Source organism: Carcharhinus amblyrhynchos, chromosome 9 (genome assembly GCF_965287045.1).
Source record: "Carcharhinus amblyrhynchos chromosome 9, sCarAmb.v2.hapA, whole genome shotgun sequence".
Classification (NCBI taxonomy): domain Eukaryota; kingdom Metazoa; phylum Chordata; class Chondrichthyes; order Carcharhiniformes; family Carcharhinidae; genus Carcharhinus; species Carcharhinus amblyrhynchos.
This window is the reverse complement of record NC_137332.1, coordinates 110,979,691-111,003,577: the sequence shown is the minus strand read 5'-3', so window position 1 is coordinate 111,003,577 and position 23,887 is coordinate 110,979,691. Positions and strand designations below refer to the sequence as shown.

At 46.0% G+C, this 23,887-nt stretch overlaps 1 protein-coding gene across 7 annotated transcripts in view; it reads right to left on the bottom strand.

Annotated features, from left to right (window-relative positions):
* Positions 1 to 23,887, bottom strand: part of prrc2a (proline-rich coiled-coil 2A) — a 127,018-nt gene that overhangs the window by 30,067 nt on the left and 73,064 nt on the right. For all 7 annotated transcript variants that reach the window (XM_080196394.1, XM_080196396.1, XM_080196399.1 and 4 more), the window contains 10 exons: positions 23,595 to 23,767; positions 21,932 to 22,241; positions 18,289 to 18,475; positions 13,593 to 15,827; positions 11,769 to 11,980; positions 11,183 to 11,331; positions 10,343 to 10,511; positions 8,352 to 8,437; positions 6,537 to 6,773; positions 109 to 342 (listed from right to left, as the gene is read on the bottom strand). In XM_080196394.1, coding sequence (XP_080052520.1) covers positions 109 to 342; positions 6,537 to 6,773; positions 8,352 to 8,437; positions 10,343 to 10,511; positions 11,183 to 11,331; positions 11,769 to 11,980; positions 13,593 to 15,827; positions 18,289 to 18,475; positions 21,932 to 22,241; positions 23,595 to 23,767 — 3,992 coding nt within the window. The remainder of the gene's footprint in view (positions 1 to 108; positions 343 to 6,536; positions 6,774 to 8,351; positions 8,438 to 10,342; positions 10,512 to 11,182; positions 11,332 to 11,768; positions 11,981 to 13,592; positions 15,828 to 18,288; positions 18,476 to 21,931; positions 22,242 to 23,594; positions 23,768 to 23,887) is intronic.

Sequence of the window (23,887 nt, the reverse complement as noted above, 5' to 3'; positions counted from 1 at the left end):
AATCGAACCCGGGTCCCTGGCACTGTGAGGCAACAGTGCTAACCACTGTACCACCCTGAACTAGGATTCAAACTTGTAAATTGATTTAAAAAAAATCAAGTCACTCACCTTTGCACTTGCACCAAACTGGATAGGTGGTACAGCAACCTCTGCCTCCATCAGCAAGTCAGGGTCAGGTTTGGATTTTGGTCTGCTGCTCATCGAGAAGCCGACAGCCTTTGCAGCCGTGTCAGGATTCTCTTTCTGATGTCCTTCTCTCGCCTTTTTATTTTTTAGCGACCGCTCATTGCCTATTGGTCCAGGTTTATGATCTTTACTCAGCTCACTGGCAGACTCCTGAAACTTGATGAAACAGATACACAGTTTATTTAAAAAATAGCCAAGAACGAATCTGCCCTAACATCAGAACCAAGAACTCATTCATAAAGATCATCTACTGGTCTACACTTATCCGTTAAAAAGGTCAGTTTCTCAAAAAACACCAGCTGTGCAGTGATTCTTATTCATCCGTGGGCATCACTGGTTGGGCCAGCATTTATTGCCCACCTCTACTTGCCTGAGGATGGCTGACTTCTTTCCCTAGAGGACACTAATTTTGCTAAATTCAAATGGTTGAGGAAGCTAGATTTGAAGCACAAAACGCTTTTGATTTCCAAGAATCCACTGTAACAGTGAAAATGAATAATTGATCAGGCTGAGTTCCACGAGCTGGCCTGCTTCACTGTTAACACTCTACTCAGGGCTGCCACCTCCTTGGGAGGTGCAAATAAGCTGTACTGAACTTAAAGCCAGGCCTTATTCCACCAGTCTTCAGCATCCTCCCAAGATCACTCCGTCAGTATCAAACCAATTCTGTTCAGACCAGAGTCTGCAGCACAAATGTGTGTGACCGGCAGCAAATAATACATAGAAACCCAGAAAAGTACAGCACAGTACAGGCCCTTCGGCCCTCGATGTTGTGCCGAGCTATGTCCAAATCCAAGATCAAGCTATCCCACTCCCTGTCATTCTGGTGTGCACCATGTGCCTAACCAATAACCGCTTGAAAGTTCCTAAAGTGTCCGACTCCACTATCACAGCAGGCAGTGTATTCATTACCCCAACCACTTGATGAAGAATCTACCTCGGACGTCCCTCCTATATCTCCCACCATGAACCTTATAGTTATGCCCTCTAATAACAGCTACATCCACCCGAAGAAATAGTCTCTGCACGTCCACTCTATCTATCCCCCTCATCATCTTATAAACTTCTAAGTTGTCCCTCATCCTCCTCCGCTCTAACGAGAAAAGCCCCAGATCCCTCAACCTTTCCTCATAAGACCTATCCTCCAAACCAGGAAGCTTCCTGATAAATCTCCTCTGCACTCTCTCCAATGCTTCCACATCCTTCTCATAGTGAGGTGACCAGAACAGCACACAATATTCCAATGTGATTTCACCAAGGTCCGGTGTAATGGCAGCATAACCCCATGGCTTTTAAACTCAAAACCCCTGTTAATAAACATTAACACACTACAAGCCTTCTTCATGGCTCTATCCACTTGAGTGGCAACCTTCAGAGATCTGTGGATATGAACCCCAAGATATCTCTGTTCCTCCACATTCCTCAGAACCCTGCTGTTGACCCTGTAATCCGCACTCAAGTTTGTCCTACCAAAATGAAGCACTTCACACTTACCAGGGTTAAACGCCATCTGCCACTTTTCTGCCCAGCTCTGCATTCTATCAATGTCTCTTTGCAGCCTACAAGAGCCTTCCACCTCATCACTGCTCCACCAATCTTGGTGTCATCAGCAAATTTACTAACCCACCCTTCAGCCCCCTAAATACATGTACTTGGGGAGGGAAAACAAGGCCTTTTGGTGCCATAAGTTCTTCCTACTGTTACTAAACCACATCACACAACCAGAAAAAAAAACAATCTTTCTTCCTCATTGCTTCAAATCCACACAAAGTACAATGGATTGTTCTGTTAGTGAAATTCTTCAGGGATCCTTGCTCTTTTTTGATAAATATTAGCCATCACGATTTTGCTGTACAACGCACAATCTCAAAATCTACAGATGACAAAACCTGAAATGAGAATAGCGTTAAAGTTTAAAGACAGAAGTTGGTAGAAGGACAGAACGACTGGCAGATGAAATTTAATGAGAGAAAAGTATGAGTGATACATTTTCGTAGAAAGATCAGAGGTAATATAAAATAAAGGATGCAATTCTAAAGCAGGTACAGGAGTGATGGGCCCAAATCATTAAAGATCGCGAACATGGTGAATAAAAGATATGGGATTCTGGGCTTTATCAACAGGGGCAGAGTACAAAAACAAAGACACTGTAATAAACTTGTATAAAATACTGGCTCAGTTTAACCTCAACTGGAGTAGTGTGTTCAGATTTGGACACCACACTTTATAGGAAGCGATGTGAAGGCATAAGCAACAGTGCGGAAAAGTTTTGCGGGATTAGTTCTAAGGATGAGGAACTTCTGCTTTGTGGATTGAATGAAGCTGAGATTATTTCCTTGGAGAATAGAAGGATGAGGAGGGATTTGATTGAGGTTCATAAAGCCGAACAGTGGTCAGGACAGGGAATTCGGGGAGGGAGAAACTAATCTCATTGATGGAAGGAGTCAAGAACCAGATGAGACAAATTTAAAGTGACTGGCAAAAGCAGCAACAGCAACATGAGGGAAAGCTTTTCACACAGCAAGTGGTTAGGGTCTGGAATGCTTTGCCTGGAAGTGGAAGACGCAGATTTAATTGCGACTTTCAAAACAGAATTGGAGCTTTCTGAAGGAAACATTTGCAGGGGTACAGGGAAGATATACAAGATGTATTGCTCTTGCAGAGAACTGGCATCAACAATACAGGGCTTTGGCACTGTGGACACGGAATACTTTGAATATGGTTTAGCATCAAGCACCATATGCAGCAGTCTATCAACTTTACAACATCTTTATTAAGGATCTGGTACAGAAGGATGAAGCCTGGGTGGCACAATGTGTCTTCAGTGTAGATAAATGTGGGATGTAATTGGTGGCAGGTCTTCGGGTGAGGGGCAGAAGATTCAGAGGGGATTTGAAAAAAAAATTCATTCAGGGGGACGTAAGAATCTGGAATGCACTGCCGGGGAAGGTTGTGGATGCCGGAAACATTACAACCATTAAAAATTATTTGGACAAGCACTTGAAATCTAACATTCAAGGATATGGGACAAGTGCTGGAAAATAGGATTAGCATGCCTTTAGTGGCAGTTATCAGTCAGACTCGATGGGCTGAAGGGGCTTTTCTGCATTGAACATCTGACCACAGGCTGAACGGTCTCTTTTGGTGGTGCAACCAATGATTCTACGTACCTCTGCGTCCATTGTAGATCAGGATAGCATTTTACATTCTGAAGTGGATGACACACATTGAACCCGATGACTTCAATATGTGACAATTTATTTGTTTTAGTGAATGCAAATCCCAGAATCTGAGAGACAACTTTCTCATTTGCGGAGTTTGTGATTGGTTCCCCACTTGATCTGCAGCAAGGACACCCCTTCGTAATGTGCAACATTACTTATGTGCATAAGGGGTTTGCTTGTACTGAATGGCTTGTACTTCACCCAGTGGTGAAGGCTGGCTGCACACCGTCCTGGCCTATCCTGAACCTATTTAGCAACAGCCATTGTTGCCATGGTAGTTCAAAGCTCGGCATTTGACAGATGGGATTTGTCACAAGAACGTGTCTGCAACTTTCCGTTTCCCATCCCCTGAGCCACAGAATGTCTGCTGGTACATTTTGTACAGGAAGGATATTTCATATGGGACACAGATAGCATGCAGGCAGCAGGAGGGCTTAACTGGTCATTGTGGAATGGAAGTGAGGTGCAACATTCTCTGGCCATCCACGTAGATAGGCACTTCTTTTCGACACTGGCACTGTGGAGGTGGAATACACGGAACATGGTTTTAGAACGACTTAGCATCAGGCACTTTGTGCTGCAGTCTGTCAAACTTGCAACATCTTTATTAAGGTTCTGGTACAGAAGGACGAAGCTTGGGTGGCACAATACATCTTCAGCATACGTCCATGTGGGATGTGATTGCTAGCAGGTCATTTGTACATACATGATGAACAGGATTGGGGCTAGCATGGACCTCTTGGTAGTCCATTGGTCCTTTTTCTCCATGCACATCCCCCTTGTTCAATATGGACTCTGACCAGTTGTTAATGTTCCAGCAGGTTTCCCAACCCAGATTGGAAGCATTCTGTACAGCTGAGGAGCATGTTAGTGGGCCAAGCTGTATCACAGGCACCTGTGAGGTCCAGTAGCACTATACCTGTCCTCTGGTTCTTTTGGAAATTGTGTTTGATGCATGTGGCAAGTGCCAGAGCTCAGTCACATGTATTGCATCCCTTGTAGAAAACAGCTTGGTCAACATGGTCACCACATCTGGATTAGTAATGTGCACCAACCAGCACCAGGGACATCTGGGATGGCTAGCAAGAGAAAAGACCAGCCAGCGCTTCCACTGCAAAGCAGTTCTGCTATAAAGAGAATGGCACATGCACAGAAATTGGAGGGTGGGACCAGGTTTTATCTCAGCATGACAAACTCCTGCCTGCAATGGACTCAGATCAGGACTGGTTACGGGATAAGGTACCAGAGAAGTTCTGGTGGCCATAGAGGAGTGTCAGAGGGATGAATGAGCACCCACAGGGACAGAGGGAAAAATACCAAAAAGGCAAAAGTAAAAATTCAATCACAGCAGGCATCAACTGGATTCATCCTTTTTCCATTATCCATCCTAAGACTTGGCCAAATGAGAAAATGTATTCCCTAATCCTGGAAGCTCATTAGCTGCATCACCGCACTCCAGCACTCAAACAATATTTTGCTGCTAGACTGGTCATACGATTATGTATCTTGACAGACGGAGTCAGCTGCACTTTGGCTTCTGGCATCCAGCCAACTCAGTGCATAATAGAAAATGCATCAGTGCACAGATGGGCTTCACCAGTAGGGCTTGTGAGCAACAGCGGCACATTACCGCCAATAACCACCTAAGCCACAAAAAAAAGCTGCATTTGAAATCTACTTGTCAGAAGTCATTAGGAGGAACATGCTCAAGGCTATTTATGGTTGGGCTTGAAAGTGATCCTTTGTTGCAACGGAGATTGGAACCATAATTTCTGCAACACATTCCTTTTCAATTTGCTTGTGTCTGGAGCCAAGAGAAGAATCTCAAATTCAAGGAGAAGGGAGGGATCAAAGTCTGAACACTGCTAAATTTATCATGGTCTTCCAACCTCACCACAGTCCAGACCTAAACCACATCCACTCACAAAACTCCCACGACATATTTTTTAAAATACTCCTAATGGGGTATCACACAAACCAACAACCAAGGCCTAATCACAGGTCCACAGTAAGCACGGTGATCATTGATTTAAATAAATAGAAACACAATTACTCCACTTTTCCTTGGGAGACGGTTCTTCATTACAATTGTTGTTCCACATTATCCAATTCTCCCTCCACCCCTGAAACAGAAACATCCCCCATTGCTTAGCACATCATAAACATACATCTAGAATTCTCACTCCAGCATCAGTCGCCTTTATGAGCTGGTCTGCTATTCACCACCAAGTAAAGAAGTTGACCCATTTCCAAGCTCATTTAGGTTACCGTTAGAAGTAGAAAAATGCCCCAAGCTGCTTCACAAGAGACATTATCTGAAGAAGTGGGCAACAAGCTTCCTGCATAGTTACAGGAGGTAGGCAGGAGCACAGCCAAAATCTTAAATCAGAGGTAGGGAGATTGTGGAGAGGGAGAGAACCCCAGTGCACAGAGCCCTGGTAAGCAGAAAGCACGGCAGACAATGCAGAGGGAGATGCAGGTGCACAAGAGGCCAGGCAATGGAGAATACTGGGAGGGCTGAGAGATAGGGGAATCTTGGCCATAAAAGAATTCTCAGGTGAAGGCAAGAAAGCTAGAGAATCAGCAGCTAAGTGATAGCCCTTCCACTACACTTCTAAAATTCTCTTGGGTATAATGATCAGAATGTGGTTTGTAATCTTTTCCATAACTTCTGTAGACTAATTGTCCGTATGCTTCCTTTGTATCACTTTCCAAAACCCAAAACGCTACTTCATGATTATGGTTAACGGGGTTCAAATTTTCAACACAATTGTATTGCCCTGCAGCATACAAATTAGAAGGTCCATACAAAGGTCCAGTGTCTGAATCCAGTTTGCCGGCTGGAAGGTAGTAAACAGTGCGCGTGCACACTCAGACTACAGCATCAGAATGGCTGCAATTTCCTCTTTGAAGCAATACGCTTGCTGAAGCTCGCTGTTTAGGATCACAACTGAAGAATGGCTACTGAGGGTGGGGATGGGAGGGTCAGGTGAGGATGGGTAGGAAAAGGGTAGCAACAGCACTACCAGAGGTGACTGGTAATTGGTAGAATACATGCATTCAGGAGAGGTTTGTGTAGCAGCCATGGTGATTATAGAGGCTATGTCACGACAGTAAGTGCTATACCTTAGTTTCTTTCAGTGCTCCTGTCCTAGCAGGTCTCTGTCTCTGCTCTTTGGGTTCTGAGAGCTGGTTTTCTGCCGATCGAATCTCGACCACTTTTGTGTTGATCCGGTTAATAAGCCCGACGCGCTCCCCGGTTTCGGTTTTCAGGCTGCTGGCTGGAGAGCTACGCTGCGAGGAACTGGTTGAGGAGACCTGACAGTCGCTGCTCAAATCCACCCCACTGTCAGTCTGGCTGGCCTTGAAACAAAGGGCAGAGACATACACGCTGCAGTTTAATCAAAGTACAGAAACTACGCTGTCCTGCTGAAATGTAAGGCATTAACTATTTCCCCAAGCAACTGTAAATAACAGCCTGTAGTCTTGCTCCCACTTGCAAAATTATTTAACCCTTCCAATACAGGACTGGTTGTTCTAAAAAGCAAAGCAACCTTCCCTCCCTTCCGGAATATGTCAAGTCCTTGCGGGAATCTCATTCCAGGGACGTCTGTTGCTCTCCAATACCTTGCTCAAGTGACCATTCTACGTGTAAGCTTACACAGCGAGTGTCAGCAGGTGATCCAACCTTAGGAGGAAGAGGTGGTGGAGGAAGTAAGGGGGAAAACCTCAACCTGTCTCCTTAACATCCAAACACTTCAATTTTGCAGCACCAGTCACTGAATAAATGACCAAGAAGCAGGAACCCAGGCCGAATTCCACCCTCTGTAGCCAGAGGGTGCACAATCAATGGAAGCACATTTGCACTGCCACCTCAGGCAACACCAGTTAATTTTCTTACTGATACAAAAAAAAACTGTAGATGCCACAAAAAACAGAAAATGCTGGAAGTACTCAGTAGGTCTGGCAGCATCTATGCAGAATTAATGTTTCAGACTGATGATCGGTGACCAGAAGTGGGCAAATTTTAATCAGTTTTAACAAATAGAGGGAGATGGGCGATAGGCAGATTAAACCACAAACCAGCTGGCAATGCAAATCCAAAAAGGAGTGGTAATAAAATAAGTGAACAAAGAAAGAAGGTGTGTCTGAAGGTGGTGTGAAAGGCAGAATCTTGAACATTTGCCATCAGAAAGCAGAGTGAAAGGAAAGGAGAGACTGAAAACAAAACAGATAAAGAAAAAGGAAACAAAACGGGGACAGAGAATACAGTCTGAAATTGCTCAAAAGCAGTGGCCGAAAGTTGCAAAATGCCTAGCCAAAAGAGGGGGTGCTGTTCCCCCATCGAGCATGCATTGAGCTTCACTGGAACAATGCTGGAGGGTCTAGTACAGAGGGGTGAGTGTGGGATCAAGGTGGAGAATCAGAAACCCGAGCTTGCAGCCATCCAGTTTGTGTTTATCCAAGGTGAAGGTGACTACATTTGTGCGCAGTGAACGCAAAGTACTAAACTGAACGTTTGAGTAAATTGTTGTTTCTCCTCGAACCAGTGTTTGGGGCCTAGAACAGTGAGAAGGGAAATAGTAAAAGGACAGATTATTGTTGAGCGACATAATGGAGTCTGGAGAGTTTGCATTTGGGCAGGAAGAGGGGGAAAGAGGAGAGTGAGGAGAGAAATCAGCCTGTAATTTAGGAGAATAACTGCACAGCCTGTCCCCAGGACACCCGAGTGTCACTGTGCTTTCCTCTGGTTATGTTCCCGTCAGTGGAGCTTGCACTACAACAAAGCAAACGCTAACTAGCTCCACTGCAACAACTTGATGTCCACCGCTCGTATTTCACTGTCTACCTTGGCGTGGGTCACAAGCTGCAGAGAAATCAGCTGCATGCTTGCTGCAGGTTACGAGCACACTGACTGCAAGTGTATGGAACATTTCTTACCTCTGCACTGGCTGCCTCTGCAAAAACATTCAGAGGTTTAATCCAAGTATCCAGACCGGAGGCTGCTGGAGGAGTCAGGGAGCCAACTGCAAGATTGGGGGGGAATTTTTATTTTAAAAAAGCAATTAAAAAATCACCATATCAAGAGTAAACCCCTCCCACCACACATGCCATTTTTTAAACACATATTGCTGGGCTGAACATTTTTATGCACCTTTTCATGCAGCGGGCTTGATCATCAGGACAATATTGAAGCTTCTAGGTAAAGTTCATTAGTATCATGAGTAGGCCACATTAACACTGATGAAGTGACTGTGAAAATCCCCTAGTCGCCACACTCTGGCACCTGCTCGGGTAAACCAAAGGAGAATTTAGCACGGCCAATGCACCTAACCAGCAAGTCTTTCGGACTGTGGGAGGAAAGTGGAGCGCCCGGAGGAAACCCACACAGACATGGGAAGAACATGCAGATTGCACAGAGACAGTGACAAAGCCAAGAATCGAACCCACGTCCATGGCATTGTGAGGCAGCAGTACTAACTACTGTGCCACTGTACTGCCTGAAGTGGACTGAGTTTGTTAGAAGTGAGCTCCCATTTTCGAACGATGCGGTGGTGCAGACTCCGTGGGGAAAATAGTTTTCTTCGGCATTCTGTGGCTAAATCGTCCTAATGTTCTCAGTCAAGTCTCTGGTGCCAGAGGTGCAGAAGGAAACCATTTTGGCTGCGTTTCCTGCTCTTGCCACTGGCGCCAAGTATCCAGTACCTGCCAACTTTCTTGGTTCACCAAAGGCGTGCGTGAAAGGCTCCACTATAAAGAAAGGGCTTGCACTTGTGCAGCACTTTCATGATGCCCAGACACCCTGAAGTGCTTCACAGCCAATTAAGTTATTTTTGAAGTGTAGCTACTTTTATAACTTAGTAAACATATTTGCTATATTTGTGGACAGCAAGTTCCCAAACAGCAACATGACGATGACAAGATAATCTGTTTGACTGATTTTGGTTGAGGGATAAACAAACATCGGTCATAGCACTGGGGAGTAACCCACCATCTTACTTTTAAAATAGCGCAGAGATCTTTTACATTGACCTTGATTTAACACTTCAACTGAAGCGGAGAATTGTGCTCAAATTTCTGGAATGAGACTTGAGTCCACGACTATCTCTCCACTGAGTCAGAGGTGACATCCAACCTAATTTCCCCTGTAAAGTTCAATTCCCAATAATGTTCAAATGCATTGAACAGGAAACACAGCCAAAATGGTTTCCTCCTGCACTGTAAACCTCTGCTGGCTCCAGAGACTTGACTGAGAACATCCGGAAGATTAAAAATCCCAACTGAGGAAACGCAGCAAGGATCCCTATTTAATAAACAATATTACGCCTTTCTTGGATTGACAGCCCAGCATGTGTCTGAATACACACCAGCGCAAACAGCTTCTGGAAATACTATTCCAGTGGGAATGGAGGCAACGAATGTTGAAGGTTATTGGATGGGGGCCATCATGATCAAACCCAGCTTATTCTCATCTAACATTCACACGTGTCCAATTGCCAACAGGATTTATTCAATCAGGAGGAACTGAAAGCCTGGCTCATCAACCTAACCATAGGGCAGGTATCTGGAAGATTTCCTACAGCTGTTTTAAACTAGATTGGTAATAACTACCTTAAGTATCATCTTCTTATGTGTAGGACAAAGTAACTGGTAATAAGCTTGTGACATTTTGATAAAAAACTGCAGCCAGAATCAAAGCTCTGCTTGGCAAGCAAAGGTGTTTCTTGGAACATATTGTGCTGGTGTAATACACTAATAAATAGCTGGCCCTGTTTTACAGTACCTTCGCCCCTTCAGAGTTCCAATTACTTACAGATTTCCACATTTACTGCAGGAGAAGTTTTAATTGTAAAATCATAGAAGGCAGTCCATCTTAAAATTTCAGATGCATGCACACATGGCCTTCTTGTTTGTACTTTAGAGGGACGTACCAGAATGTGTGGTATTCCAAATCTGGGTGCCCAGATCAGCTGCATTAGTCTGACTTTTGCAGCTCTCTTCAGACTCCATGTTTGAAAGTGTCACCTTCTTGGACTGCTTTTTGGGGAAGCCAGGTAACGAAGGATGCAGAGTATCCATTGCACAGATTTTAACAGCCTTCTGGTGAAAGAGAAAGTACATTACACATTAGGAAAAGTCATATACCATTAGCTACCCAACTCTCATCACTCCGAATACAACCCTAACCGTCCCTCTCCACCTTCCAAACTGAGATCTCAGTCACATGCCTTCCATTCCACTCACATATATTAGAGAACGAAACCATAGACACCGCTCAGCCCATCGAGCCTGCACCGATATCCCACCAAGGCTCCATCCCCATAATCCCACCTATTTACTCTGCTAGTCCCCTGACACTAAGGGGCAATTGAGTATGGCCAATCCACCTAACCTGCACATACTTGGAATGTCGGGGGGGGGGGGGGGGGAAGAACCCACACAGACATAAGGAGAACGTGCAAACTCCACACAGTCACCCAAGACTGATATTGGACCTGGGTCCCTGGCACTGAGGGGCAGCAGTGCTACTGTGCCACTGTTTTTCGCCTCCAGCAAATGGTTTCTGCTCACAAGATTAAGATTTAACAGCACAATTTCCCAGGCCCAGGGTCCCCTTCCCTGCCCCACTCTGCACTGGGTGTTGTAGCGCTGAGACAACCCTGTGACTTCCTCATCGTTAATCATTTAAAGGCGGCTCATCATCAGTTCTGAAGATTAACATTTTAAACCCCGGCTGCGCTCCTAGTGGGAGCTTGCCTAAGTGCAGTTACCTGCAGGAGATGCTCTTCCTTTTTGCGGCGCTCATCATCCAAGATTCTCTTCTGTCGCTTTGAAAGAACGCGAGTGAAGCCATCATTTAAGGGGGATATGGTCTCGTCATCAGCAGAAACTGCTGGATGATCATCAATAATCACCACACCTAGAAGGAGGAAAACCAAAATCACTTTTAAACCAAATCCTGCACAGATTTAATGGCCGCTGAACTGTTTTATGGAACAGAACATTATTCAGAGGGGACAGGGATGGGAAATGAGTGCATGTGAAGGCAAATAGGGAACCAAAATGCATCTGCAAATATGACATACCAGTTAGTTAGCACAGAAAACTCTAGTTAGTGTCTCCACGGCTTTCAGTATATAACTGAAGCTGACATTTCACTGCAACACTGAGGAAGAGAGTGTTGAGAGGACATGAAAGATGGCAATAAAAGCAAGGGAATTCCCCAAACAGCATTGAAGATATTTGGCTCACCATCCCCCTTCTCAAAGGGTAAATGGTGACGGACAGCAACGCATTTGGACTATACACAAACCACAACACATTGCCCAAGAAAAAAGTGTTCTTGTTGAGACATACTTGCATAATTGTTCAGATCGAATTGGGTCAGCATGTCACCCTTTTCCTTCATTTTGCCAGGCACCAGCTTGCGATCCTTGTGCCGACTGTTGACCTCCGCGATGGCTTTCTGGATGGCGGCAGAATCGCTGGGGATGATCCTGTCCACTCTGAAAACTGCGCTTGCATTCTGAGGAAGAGCGGCCGGGAGGGGAGTCCGATCTTCCACTGGCCTGCCGAGGAGACAGTTAAAAACCCTTTACACAGTGTAGCCTGAAAGCCTTCATCCAAACAAGCTGACTGAAAGCTAAACAGCCTAATACATTTTCACACCTGGTCATCATGGCTAAGTGCCGTAGAGAGATTAATCTCCACCTAATCCCCCACAATCCCGAGGTAACAGATTTATGCCAGGATATGGTTTCACAGGTAAGTCGCAATGTCCAACATTGCACTGAAGAGGCCTTTCTTCACTAGGAAAGCCTACACAATAACATTATACAAACTTGAAGCCTGGAACAAAACATTCAACCCAATCCCTTCACTCTGCAAAAACACCCTGGTCCTGCATTGCCATCCCCTTCAAGTGTCAACAATAGTCTGCCCTGGAGAAGAGTGGGTGAAGAGGGTTTCTGGGGAGATCAAGAACAGAATCGCAATTCTGTCCTTGCCTAACGTTTACACAAATAAGTTTTCTACAGCAGTCATTAAACAGGCATTAATAGCCAGGAGCATGGGTAGATTTCTTCAATTCCTCTGTACCTCAGATGACCAGAACAATAACAGGCTAGAATTCTCTGGTCTCCTACGCCCCTACACAGTAAAAAGTCTGACAACACCAGGTTTTAGTCCAACCTATTTATTTGATAATATACTCACAAGCTTTCGAGGGACACCCTCTTCGTCAGGTGAATGGAGAGTTCTGGCCTCAGACAGAGCATATAAAGCACAGACAGTTTAGAGATTACTGATTAGAATGCGAATCTTTACACCTAACCTGCTGTTCAAGACCTGAAGTAGCTGATAATGTGAGTGGAAGGAGCACTGATCACAGTTTAAAGAGACGTGTATTGTCTCCAGACAGTACAGTAAGTGAGGTTTTGCAAACCCAGGCAAGTCACAGGGGTTACAGATAGTGCGACATGAACCCAAGATCCCTGTTGAGACCGTCCTCATGTGTGCGGATGATAGCCAAGTTCCGCACACATGAGGACGGTCTCAACAGGGATCTTGGGTTCATGTCGCACTATCTGTAACCCCCGTGACTTGCCTGGGTTTGCAAAACCTCACTTACTGTACTGTCTGGAGACAATACACGTCTCTTTAAACTGTGATCAGTGCTCCTTCCACTCACATTATCAGCCACTTCAGGTCTTGAACAGCAGGTTAGGTGTAAAGATTCGCATTCTAATCAGTAATCTCTAAACTGTCTGTGCTTTATATGCTCTGTCTGAGGCCAGAACTCTCCATTCACCTGACGAAGAGGGTGTCCCTCGAAAGCTTGTGAGTATATTATCAAATAAATAGGTTGGACTAAAACCTGGTGTTGTCAGACTTTTTACTGTGTTTATGCCAGTCCAACGCCGGCATACCCACATCACTCCTACGCCCCTGCCAGCGAGAATGTTTAGCCAAATCTCCAATCACTGCAAATGGACTGGAGAATCGCAGATGCAAAGTCAGAGAATTCCAGCCAGTGACCATACCCAAGACCCAATACATAAAAGAAACTGGAGGATCGGATAATGGTTGAGCCTGCTCTACAAATGGGGTAAAATCGTGGCCTCATGAGTTCAACCCCCCCATGATTCCTTTATTCCCACTCCCACATTGCTGTTCATCTACCTCCTGTTCTTTGGAGAAGGCCAGTTGCGTTTTTCACTCCTGACGGACCCGGCACTGTTTCTGTTGCCCTTGTTGCTGGAGTCTCCCGGATTTGAGCGCCGATTCTGTCGGTCCATCCCAGGTCTCTGGCTGGAGAAGCTGCGCTTGGACGACTCCTTTTTCTGCGTAGCATTGGGGTCAAGTGACTTGATACCGCCAGGAGCATTCTTCACAAACATGCCGTCCTTGTCCCGCCTCTCCGTGAAGTCGCTGCTTTCGGAAGCTGTCTCCCATTCCTCATTGGCCTGGTCGGAGTTCTGGTTAGACAGGTCTGGGGATTTGGTGCCAGCTGCGTTGCGCACGACCTCTTTGATCTCCTCCGTTTGAGGGTGGGGAGGCAGGTTTGGTGGCAAGGCTTCAGCTGGGAAGAGGCTCCTTTCTCCGTTCATCCTGGCAGCCACCTCCCGCTCTTGCTTGAGCCGCCGGAACCGCGGTGGCTTGTCCTGCTGCTGTGAGCGACCGTGACGCCGTCGCCTCGGCGGTTTATCGAGAGACCGCTCTGGCCGGTGAGGCTGCCCTTCAGGCACGACAGGCTCACAAACTGGTGGTGGAGGCTTCTCAGAGAGACTCTTCTCAGTGTCTTTGCCTGGGGTGATATCAGGGGGCTTGCTTTCTGGGGCTTTCATTTGCTCTTTGGGGGGCTGTTTCTTGGGAGGGGGCATTTTTGAAGGAGGTCCCCAACCCCCCTGTTGCGGACGGCCACCCCCACCGCCACCACCACCACGGGGCATACCGCCCCGACCTCGCCGAGAGGGCACACCGCGTGGGGTAAAGATTCTGCCTCGTGAAGAGTCACTTAGCCGGGGAGGCATCTTATCACCAAACTTTGGAGGCTCTGATCTGTTCTTCTTGTCCGCCCGGCCTTGATCTGAATTTCTGAACTCCTTGGGCGCCTCTTTGGAGCTGGAGGAGACTTCCTTATCGGAGTGAGCCACGTCACTGGCACTCTCGTGAGTCTCACTGCCGGTCTCAGAGCCCCTCTGGCGACGTCTCTTCGGAATCTCTTCGTACTCTGAGCCCTCACTGCGTGTCTCACTGGGGTTCCTGGGCCTGAAGGAGCCTTTCGGCCCACCGTCCTCTGTTCTGTACATGGGCTCCCTGTAGCCTCGGAATTCTCTGCTACGACCCCTGCCACCCCTTCCCCGACCACCGTAGGCACCCCGGTAGCCCCTGCCTCGTGAGAAGAATTCACCGCGGCCTCTGCCTCGGCCTCGTCCTGAATAGCTGCGGTCAAACGAATGATCCCGCTCTCTGTTCCGTCGAGGTGGCGGAGGGCCGTTGTTGAAGTCCTTTGGAGGCGTTTTGGATTGTTTCATTTTCTCAGGCCTCTGATCCTTTCCAGAAGGCTTGGCCTTCCCTCGGTCATCCTGCACATTTGAAACGGGAGTGCCTTGCGATGGCTTATTGGAGACAGACACAGGAGGGCCAGACTGGCTCACTTTCAAACTTGCAGAAGAATCCTGCTTCGAAGAGTCAACCTCAAATTTAGATTCCTGTAGCTTGTCCTTCCCCTTGGCAGCAGGTTTCTCTCCTGATGCAGGCTTCCCCTTCTCCATTTCCTGCTCACTGTCTTCTCGCTTCATGTCCTTCAGCACTGGTTTTTTAATGGGTCCAGCTCGCCGGGCAGGTTTATCCCCCATATCGTCACGGTTTTTACTGCCTGGCCGCGGACCCCAACGGGTTTCAGTCTTTGATTCCTTCCGCTGAGGTCTGTGCATCTCCTGGCGGCTAGGTTTGTCTCCTTTCCTACTCTCATCCTGCTTATTTTCTTTGGCAGAATGATCTTCCTTGTGCTGGAGGACCTCCGGAACGTGGGACCCAGCCTTTTTCACGGTGTTGGAAAGTTGGCTGGATTCTCGAGGCACGTGCATTACGACAGGCTCCACCTTTTTGTCTTCATGCTGTAGTTGAACAGTTTCCCTGCGGAGGGGCATCGACTCCTGCTCAGCCTTGCGCTGCTGATGGGAGTGTTGAAGCTGTGAAGTCATCTCAACCCGTCTATCCCGCTCCAGCTCCGTCTGAACGCTGGGTAGGGAATTCTGCCATGTGGTCTGCCGCTGCTCTTCTAGGCGCTCTATCAGTGGGTACCGCTGCATCTGGGCAACGTGGCGAGGTCCACTCTCTGAAACTTGGAGGCCACTCACGAAGGACTGAGGCGGTCCAGTGTCTCGGTGTCGGACTGGCGGGGTTTCACTTCTGTATATTTAAAAAAGGTAAATGAGGAACAGATATTAAAGCACTTGTTACATTTTATACAATGTCAAAATTTACAATAGATAGCAGTGGGCAATCAGAAATAACATTTAAACATATCTGTTTCCTCACTCTTGCCTCTCCTCTCAACACTGACTTCTCCCAAATGACACCTCAACAACGACTGCCTTATGCATCCAACTGAACAGTGGTTATGGGAGCTTAAACAGGGAGTGCCAGTAATGTGCTTGCAATTTGGAAAGAGGGCTATTTTTGTGCGTATGCCAAATATCACAGCTAAACTCGTTTCATCTTCCTTTTCATGTGCATAATTCCCAACAAAGACAGACAGCCCGCCGCCTGTCTCACTTCATTACTCCCACTATTGTCGGTGTGGCTCTGATCTGCTAACGTCAGTCTTAATGATTCAGTAACCAAGCTGCTTGTGAATGCTTAATTGTATCCAGGTGTTTGGTATGAATTGGGGATTCACTCAGACTTATTGCTCCTTAGTGTCCCAGGAGAGGGATTAACTGGATAAATAGCTGTAGTTACAGGAATAGGGCTTGGGTGGGATTGTGGTCGGTGCAGACTCGATGGGCCGAATGCCGTCCTTCTGCACTGAAGTTTTTCTATATAGGAGAAATCGTGTTTGTTGGGTTTGGAGGTGCATGCTTGCATGCACGTTGGAGTAAAGATTAGGCTCCAATTCTACTCTTTGCCACTAGGCTCTTGGAAGTGAAATAATGGGAAGAGAAAATGCTTGTAAAAATGGCACAAGCTGCCAGTGAATACGAATTAATGAAATGCCATTAGAATCTAGGAAGAACTTTAAAATTTTCTCACTTAGAATTCTTCATGTGCATACTTAGTTGATCACATCTGCTGTTTTACCAAACCGAACCAGTTAATTTGCAACGCTCAGAAATAGGATGACGGCCTCTGCTGTGACAGTGAAAAATATGTCTAATGAAATTTTAAAACTGTGTTTCTGGCAAGATTCTTTCAGGTGGCAAGTGGGCGAGCAGGGTCAGCAATTTTAAAATAACTATTTAAGAGATAAAGATCAATGGAAACTCATTTACTTAGAAGTTTTGCTAAAATAAAAAAATTGCCAGGAGAACAGATGGGGCAACAACTGTGTCACATTTTGATTTAAAACATACAGTGAATATCTGGAGTGTGAGGTGAGCATCCTAGGAAGCAAGGTTTGTTTTGGATTTTAGCTCACAGCTGATAGAGACTTTAATCCTTTCCATGTTGCAAACCTGTTTATTCTAAATGGAAAAAAGACTCCCCTGAAAATCACTAGGAGTGCAATTTCTTGAACAGAGTGACAAGGTACTAAACCCCAAATCATTTTTTGGCCAGGTTGTATTTTATAGTTAACAATCTTAATTTTGAAACAGCAAAACGCATCACCTGCAGCCAACGAGAACATACATAATTGGAGTCCTGGTGCTCTAAAGCAGGGAGCTCTCTTCCAAAGGTGAAAGTGAACTAGCTTTAATATAACCAAAACTGTTAAGGAATGTGGGCAGTTTGTCTCAACACATGACATTCATAGAATAGACTTTCATAGAATCCCTACCATAGAGAAGGAGGCCATTTAGCCCATTGAGGCCGTAATAACCACATTGCCAGCCAGGTCCTATTCCCATATCCCTGCTAATCTCCCCAAACTAGGGTTAAGTTAGCACAGCCAATCAACTTCACCCACAAACATTTGCACTGTGGGAGGAAGCTGGAGCATCCAGAGGAAACCCACATGGGGAGAAAAGTGCAAACTGCACACAGACAGTAACTTGAGGCTGGAATTGAAGCTGGGTCCTTGACACTGAGGCAGCAATGCTAACCACTGTGCCACTCTGAGGATACATCACAACCACCATGACTGCCCTAGAATTTTTAATATCTTTCTAATGGTGCGCCGTTAACAAAAGCACCACATACCCTCCAGTCTGAAATCCTTGATTGCAAAGTTTGGCACCTACTAATACAACTTGCAGTTATATAGCATCTTCAACATAGTACAATGATCCAAGGTGTTTTTTGGGAACGATTATCAAACGAACATCGGCATTGAGCCACGCAAGAAAATATTAGGACAGATGACCAAACGTTTGGTCAAAGAACTTTTCAGGAGCATTTTTGAGGAAAAGAAGGACGTCATGATGCAGAAAGGCTGATGCTGAGAATTCCAGTGCTTGGGGCCCAGATAGCTGAGGGCATTAGCATCAATGGTGAAATGATTAGCTAATGACCAGCGGTGGGGACCTTTGAGGACTTGTGGTCCTGCCATTGCACAGAAAAGCCAAATCCAGCTGCAAAGTCTAAGTGAAAATCAGCGAACTGATTATGTGCCAGGGACCTTCAGGTTTGTATCTATGTCACACGCATCACATTTACGTACTGCCATGTAGTACTTAAAAAGAGTCCATATCAGAGGTGCATCTGAACAAACCTCAAGCCTTTGTCATCATCGTCATGTGGTCTTATAGGCGAAGCCAAAGGTCGCATCTCTGCCGATGGGAACACATCACCAGCCCAGGCCAACTTGGGGTCAATAGGAGGCGTACCCCTTGTAGGGTGTCGGTCAAAGGGTTCAGAGCCAGAACCACCACTGTCTGAACGCTCACGAGCCATTAGACCTAAAAAGAAAAAAAAAGCCATCAAGCTAGATGTAGTCCATCCTGCTCTTACTGTCTCTGTTCTAGTGACAAGCCATTTTTACAAGGGACCAGATCATTGAGTTTAAAAAGTGGACCCTTAAGATTTAATATTAAGCTGGGTGTGAAAAAAGAACAATCTTCAGTACTACAGGGGCCAGCAAATCAAACCCAAGAAATTTTCCCTTCCAAATTCCTCTCCTGACACCAGCTTTGAGGCAGTACAGTGGTTAGCACTGCTGCCTCACAGCACCAAGGACCCAGGTTCAATTCCCAACTTGGATGACTGTCTGTGTGGAGCCTGCACATTCACCCCGTTTCTGCGTGGGTTTCCTCTAGGTGCTCCAGTTTCCTCCCACAGTCCAAAAGACATGTTGGCTCCGAGGATTGGCTGTTCTAAATTCTCCCTCAGTATACCCGAACAGGTGCCGGAGTGTGGTGACTCGGGGATTTTTACAATAATTTCAGAGTGTTCGTGTAAGCCTAGTTGTGACACTCAAACTTAAATTCCTCCTGAAATTTACACTGCTATCCCTTCCCACTGTATAATGATGAAATAGGAATCGAATGATATTATGCCACTTCCCATCTGCATCCAATATGGCCAAGTGTTTACTGATGCATCATTTTTTTCCAGCATTAATGGTGTCTGACAGTATGTTTAAAATTCACACTGTCAGAAGATGATTGACACCACATCTACAAACATTCAATCCCTCCACCAATAGCAGCAGTGAGTACTACCTGCACTGCAGCAACTCACCAAAGATCCCGAGACAGCACCTTCTGAACCCATGACCACTTCCATCTAGAAGGACAAGAGCAGCAGATACCTGGGAACGCCACAACCTGCAAGTTCCCCTCAAAATCATTCTGATTTGAAAATATATCAGCCATTCCTTCGCAGGCCCTGGGTCAAAATCCTGGAATTCCCTCCGTAATGGCATTGTGGGTCAACCCACAGAAAATGCACTGCAGTGATTCAAGGTGACAGTTCATCACCACCTTCTCAAGCGCAACTAGGGATGGGCAATAAATGCTGGCCAGCCAGCGATGCCTGTGTCCCAGAAACGAGTAAAATGAATTTTATAAAAAAGTCAGTCACAGTCCAGGAACCTTTTTAAAAGGTCATTCATGGGATGTGGGTGTCACTGGCAAGGACAGCATTTGTTACCCACCCTTGAACTGAGTGTCTTTCTGGGCCATTTCAGAGGGCAGTTCAGAATCAACCACACTGCAGTGTGTCTGGAGTCACGTGTAGGCCAGACCAGGTATGGATATCAGTGAATCACTATAACAAATCGATGATAGTTTCATTACCATTACTGAGACTAGTTTTCACTCCCAAAATTTGATAACTGAACTCAAATTTCATCAGCTGCCACCACGTAGCCTGAGAATCAGCCTGAGACACTGCATTGCAGCCCAATGCCTCTACCACCACTCCCTGGAACCGTATGAGAGATAAATACAAAGATTCTTGAGAAATCAGCAAGCCAAAAGAATTAATTGAGGGTCATAAAATTATGAAGTGCCTAGATAGAGAGGATAAGGAGGACCCATTTCCCATTGCAGAAAAAGGTCAATAACAAGGAAAAGCTTAATGTATTTTGGTCGAAGGATTTAGAAGGCAGTTGAAAACTAATTAATTATTAACCAGAGGGTGATAAGGATCTGGAACTCACTGCCAGAAAGGGCAGTGGAGGCAGAAAAATTACATTAAAAACAATAATTCGTCCATAGTCTTACAGCTTAGGATACGTCAAGCTCCTATTCAAGTGCCAGAATATAGGATTAGACTGAATGGCTTTTTTCCAGCTAATATACACTGGGGCTCAGTGGCGCCCCCATCCTCCCCCCTCCTTCTCCTCTCTCTGAGTCCTCTACATCTCTTCCTAATGGAGGGGCTCGTTTTAGTGAGAATTTGTTTCACCTGCTGCCAACAGGCTACTTTTGCAGTCCTGAGCTAGCATAAACCTCGTGTGAAAGGCAGCAGAACATAATTGGTGTGATAGTTTCACATTTTGCCTCTGAAGGTGAAGCATTGTTGTCAGCCAGTGCACCAATTAGTGGGGCCATGATGTGATGACTGGGGACTAAGTGTTGCACATGGTTGAAACAGCGCCACTCCTGGGGGTGGCTTGGTGGCACAGTGGTTAGAACATAAGAAATAGGAGCAGGAGTAGGCCATCTAGCCCCTCGAGCCTGCCCCGCCATTCAATAAGATCATGGCTGATCTGTCGTGCCTCAGTTCCACATTCCCGCCCTCTCCCCATAACCCTTAATCCCCTCGCTTATCAAAAACCCATCAACCCACATCTTAAAAATATTTAGCGAGGCAGCCTCCACCACTTCAACGGGCAGAGAATTCCAGAGATTCACCACCCTTTGAGTGAAGAAGTTCCTCCTCAACTCTGTTCTAAACCGCCCGCCCTTTATCTTGAGGCTGTGCCCCCTAGTCCTACTGTCCTTTCTGAGCGGGAAGAGTCTCTCCACCTCTATCCTATCCATCCCATTCATCATCTTATACATCTCAATGAGATCTCCCCTCATTCTTCTAAACTCCAACGAGTACAAGCCTAGTTTATTCAGCCTCTCCTCATAGCTCAATCCCCTCAACTCCGGTATCAGCCTAGTAAACCTCCTCTGCACTCCCTTCAAGGCCAAAATATCCTTGCATAAGTATGGCGACCAAAACTGCACACAGTACTCCAGCTGCAGCCTCACCAATGCCCTATACAGCTGCAGCAAGACCTCCCTACTTTTATATTCAATCCCCCTCGCTATGAAGGCCAGCATCCCATTCGCCTTCCTGACCACCTGCTGCACCTGCAGGCTGGGTTTTTGCGACTCATGCACAAGGACCCCCTCACAGCAGCAGGGACCCGGGTTCAATTCCTGCTTTGGTTCACTGTCTGTGTGGAGTTTGCATGTTCTCCCCATGTCTGCATGGGTTTCCTCCCACATTCTGTAAGACATGCGGGTTAGGTGCATTAATCTGAACAGGTGCCAGACTGTGATGACTAGGGTAATTTCACAGTAACTTCATTGCATTGTTAATGCAAGTCTTACTTGTGACTAATAAACGTTAAACTTTTACCCCAAGTTCGTACAGAAAAGTCTGCAGCTAGAAATTTGAAGCCACATTCACACCTTTGGCAAGCCACACATTAGGTTAGCTGGATTTGGAATAGCTAGCAGCCAGCACTAAATAGCAGAATGACTTCCAGCAAAAACTGCTGTGACATAAATGCAATGTCAGCACGTAAGCAATTTGCCTTGGTTCACTATTGGAAGGCAAACTCTGCAAGTTTGAGTGTAACCTGCTATTTAACTGTTTAATATGCTATTTAAATGCTATCCAGCATTTAAAAAAATGCAGTTAGGAGAGCAAAAGAATCTCCCCTCTTCCCCCACCCTTGAGGGCTGTCCTCTTACCTGAAGGATGAACGCCCGGCGGGAAGTAATCCATAGGGGGCCTGCCTTGTAGCATGCGAGGATCCATGTATGGCGGCATCATCATCCACCGTGGGTCGTAACCCATTGGGGGCATAGGAGGTGGCGGTGGGCGGCCAATGGAACCGGGGTACATGGGCTTCTGCTGCTGTGGGTGCATAGGTGCTGATGGGGCCATGGCAAGAGGCTGGGGCGGTTGCTGTGGAGGGGCCTGCTGGGAAGACTGATGCTGTTGCTGCTGGTGGTGCTGATGCTGTTGCTGCCACTGTTGTTGCTGTTTAAGAAGCTGTTCCTGCATTTTAAAGATAAAACACAAGCTACTAATAACGTCGCGTGCTGTGGTGATAGCGTGCTAAAAAAAAATGTACTTTTCCTCTCCAAACCTGTATTAAAAAAAAAAGAGGTGGCTGCAGGAACCTAGTCTCATGGCCTGTCATCTGGTAGAGTAGACCATCCTTCAACCACCAATTTGCAGTGGGAGCTGGCCAGTTCCTGACTGCAGGAGCCATCACAGTCAAGCCTAATGCTGCTGTGGCTCGTAATTCCAGTAGAGGTCTCTGGTAGGCAAGCTGGTCGTCAAATCAAGGCTGGGTAAGAGTGTGCATTGAGTGCCCCCAAATTCACTTCTGATCACATTTTTCTTTGAACTAGTCTTCCTCCTTACATCAACTATTAAGGTAGTGTGGACTCCAGCTCACAAGGCAGCTGCATAGCAAATATACAAATTCCTCCCCAATTGAGTCGCCATCTTGTGAATATATAAAACCCCACAGTGTTGACTGACACCTCCAGTGCTGGAGTTGGAGGCAAGGCAGGCCTTACAACTCAGCAGTATTTCACAGCACAGGTCACAATTTGTTTACAGGATCTCTTCTTCAAATTACAATCACAAATTCCACTTGTTGTAAGTGCAGTAAAGCTGCTTGTCACAAGCAGGGCAATTGGTCTAGCAAAACATGGACACAGAAATGCAACAGTACTCCATTTATTCCCTTGAGCCTATTGCACCATTCAACGGGATGGTGGCTGATGTAAGATTCCATTCATCTTCTTTGTCCAAATTCCTTGCAAGATTTTTGTGTTTTATCAACCTCGGATTTAAAATCCACAACTGATCCAGCATCAACTGCCACTTGTGGGGGAGTTCCACACTTCTACCACCTTGTGTATATACTAATGTTTCCAAATTTGACTCTGGAAAGACATGGATCTAATTCTTGAACTATGCTCAAGTCTAGATCCCCAAATGATCAGAAAAAGTGTTTCTCTGCCTAGGCTCTCAGTTCCTTGTAACATCCTGAATCATCAATAGCTCCATCAAAATTATATGCACACAATAGCAGTCACTTCACAGGGTTAAGATTTTGACGGGGTGGGGGAAATAGAAAAACCAATTAACTCTATTCTGGCTGGGATTAGTGGCTGGACTATATGCAGTCACATGTTCTTCATTAATTAACTGCACATGGGCAGTGACTGCAAGCTATTAATTAGTTTATATTGAACAACACAAATCCAAAAAACAAACGAACAGTTTAACTGGTTCTGCTTGTAAACCGTTTTAATAAAGGCACCATATGAGTCAAATCACATATTGCCTTAACTTCAGAAAGAGCTTACTTGCTTGCCGCGGTAGGAAGCTTACCTGTTGCTGTCTTTGAAATCTGGGTGGCAATGACTTCTGGTACTTGGAGTAGCCCTGGGAAGGAGGAGGTTGTCTCCCTGGTAGCACTGCTTCTACCTTTGACTCGACCCTCACTGTCCCTGTCTCCTCTTTGACTTCAACGGGTTCCTTTTCTGGGGGAGGCGGGGGCTCAGCTGGGAAGCAAAAGGCAAAAAAAGAAAATCAGTGAATAACCAAACTTCTTCCACTCCACAACCTCTAGAATGTTTAAGCATGTCCCATGCTTGAAGCAGACTGTCACTCTCTGAAAAGGG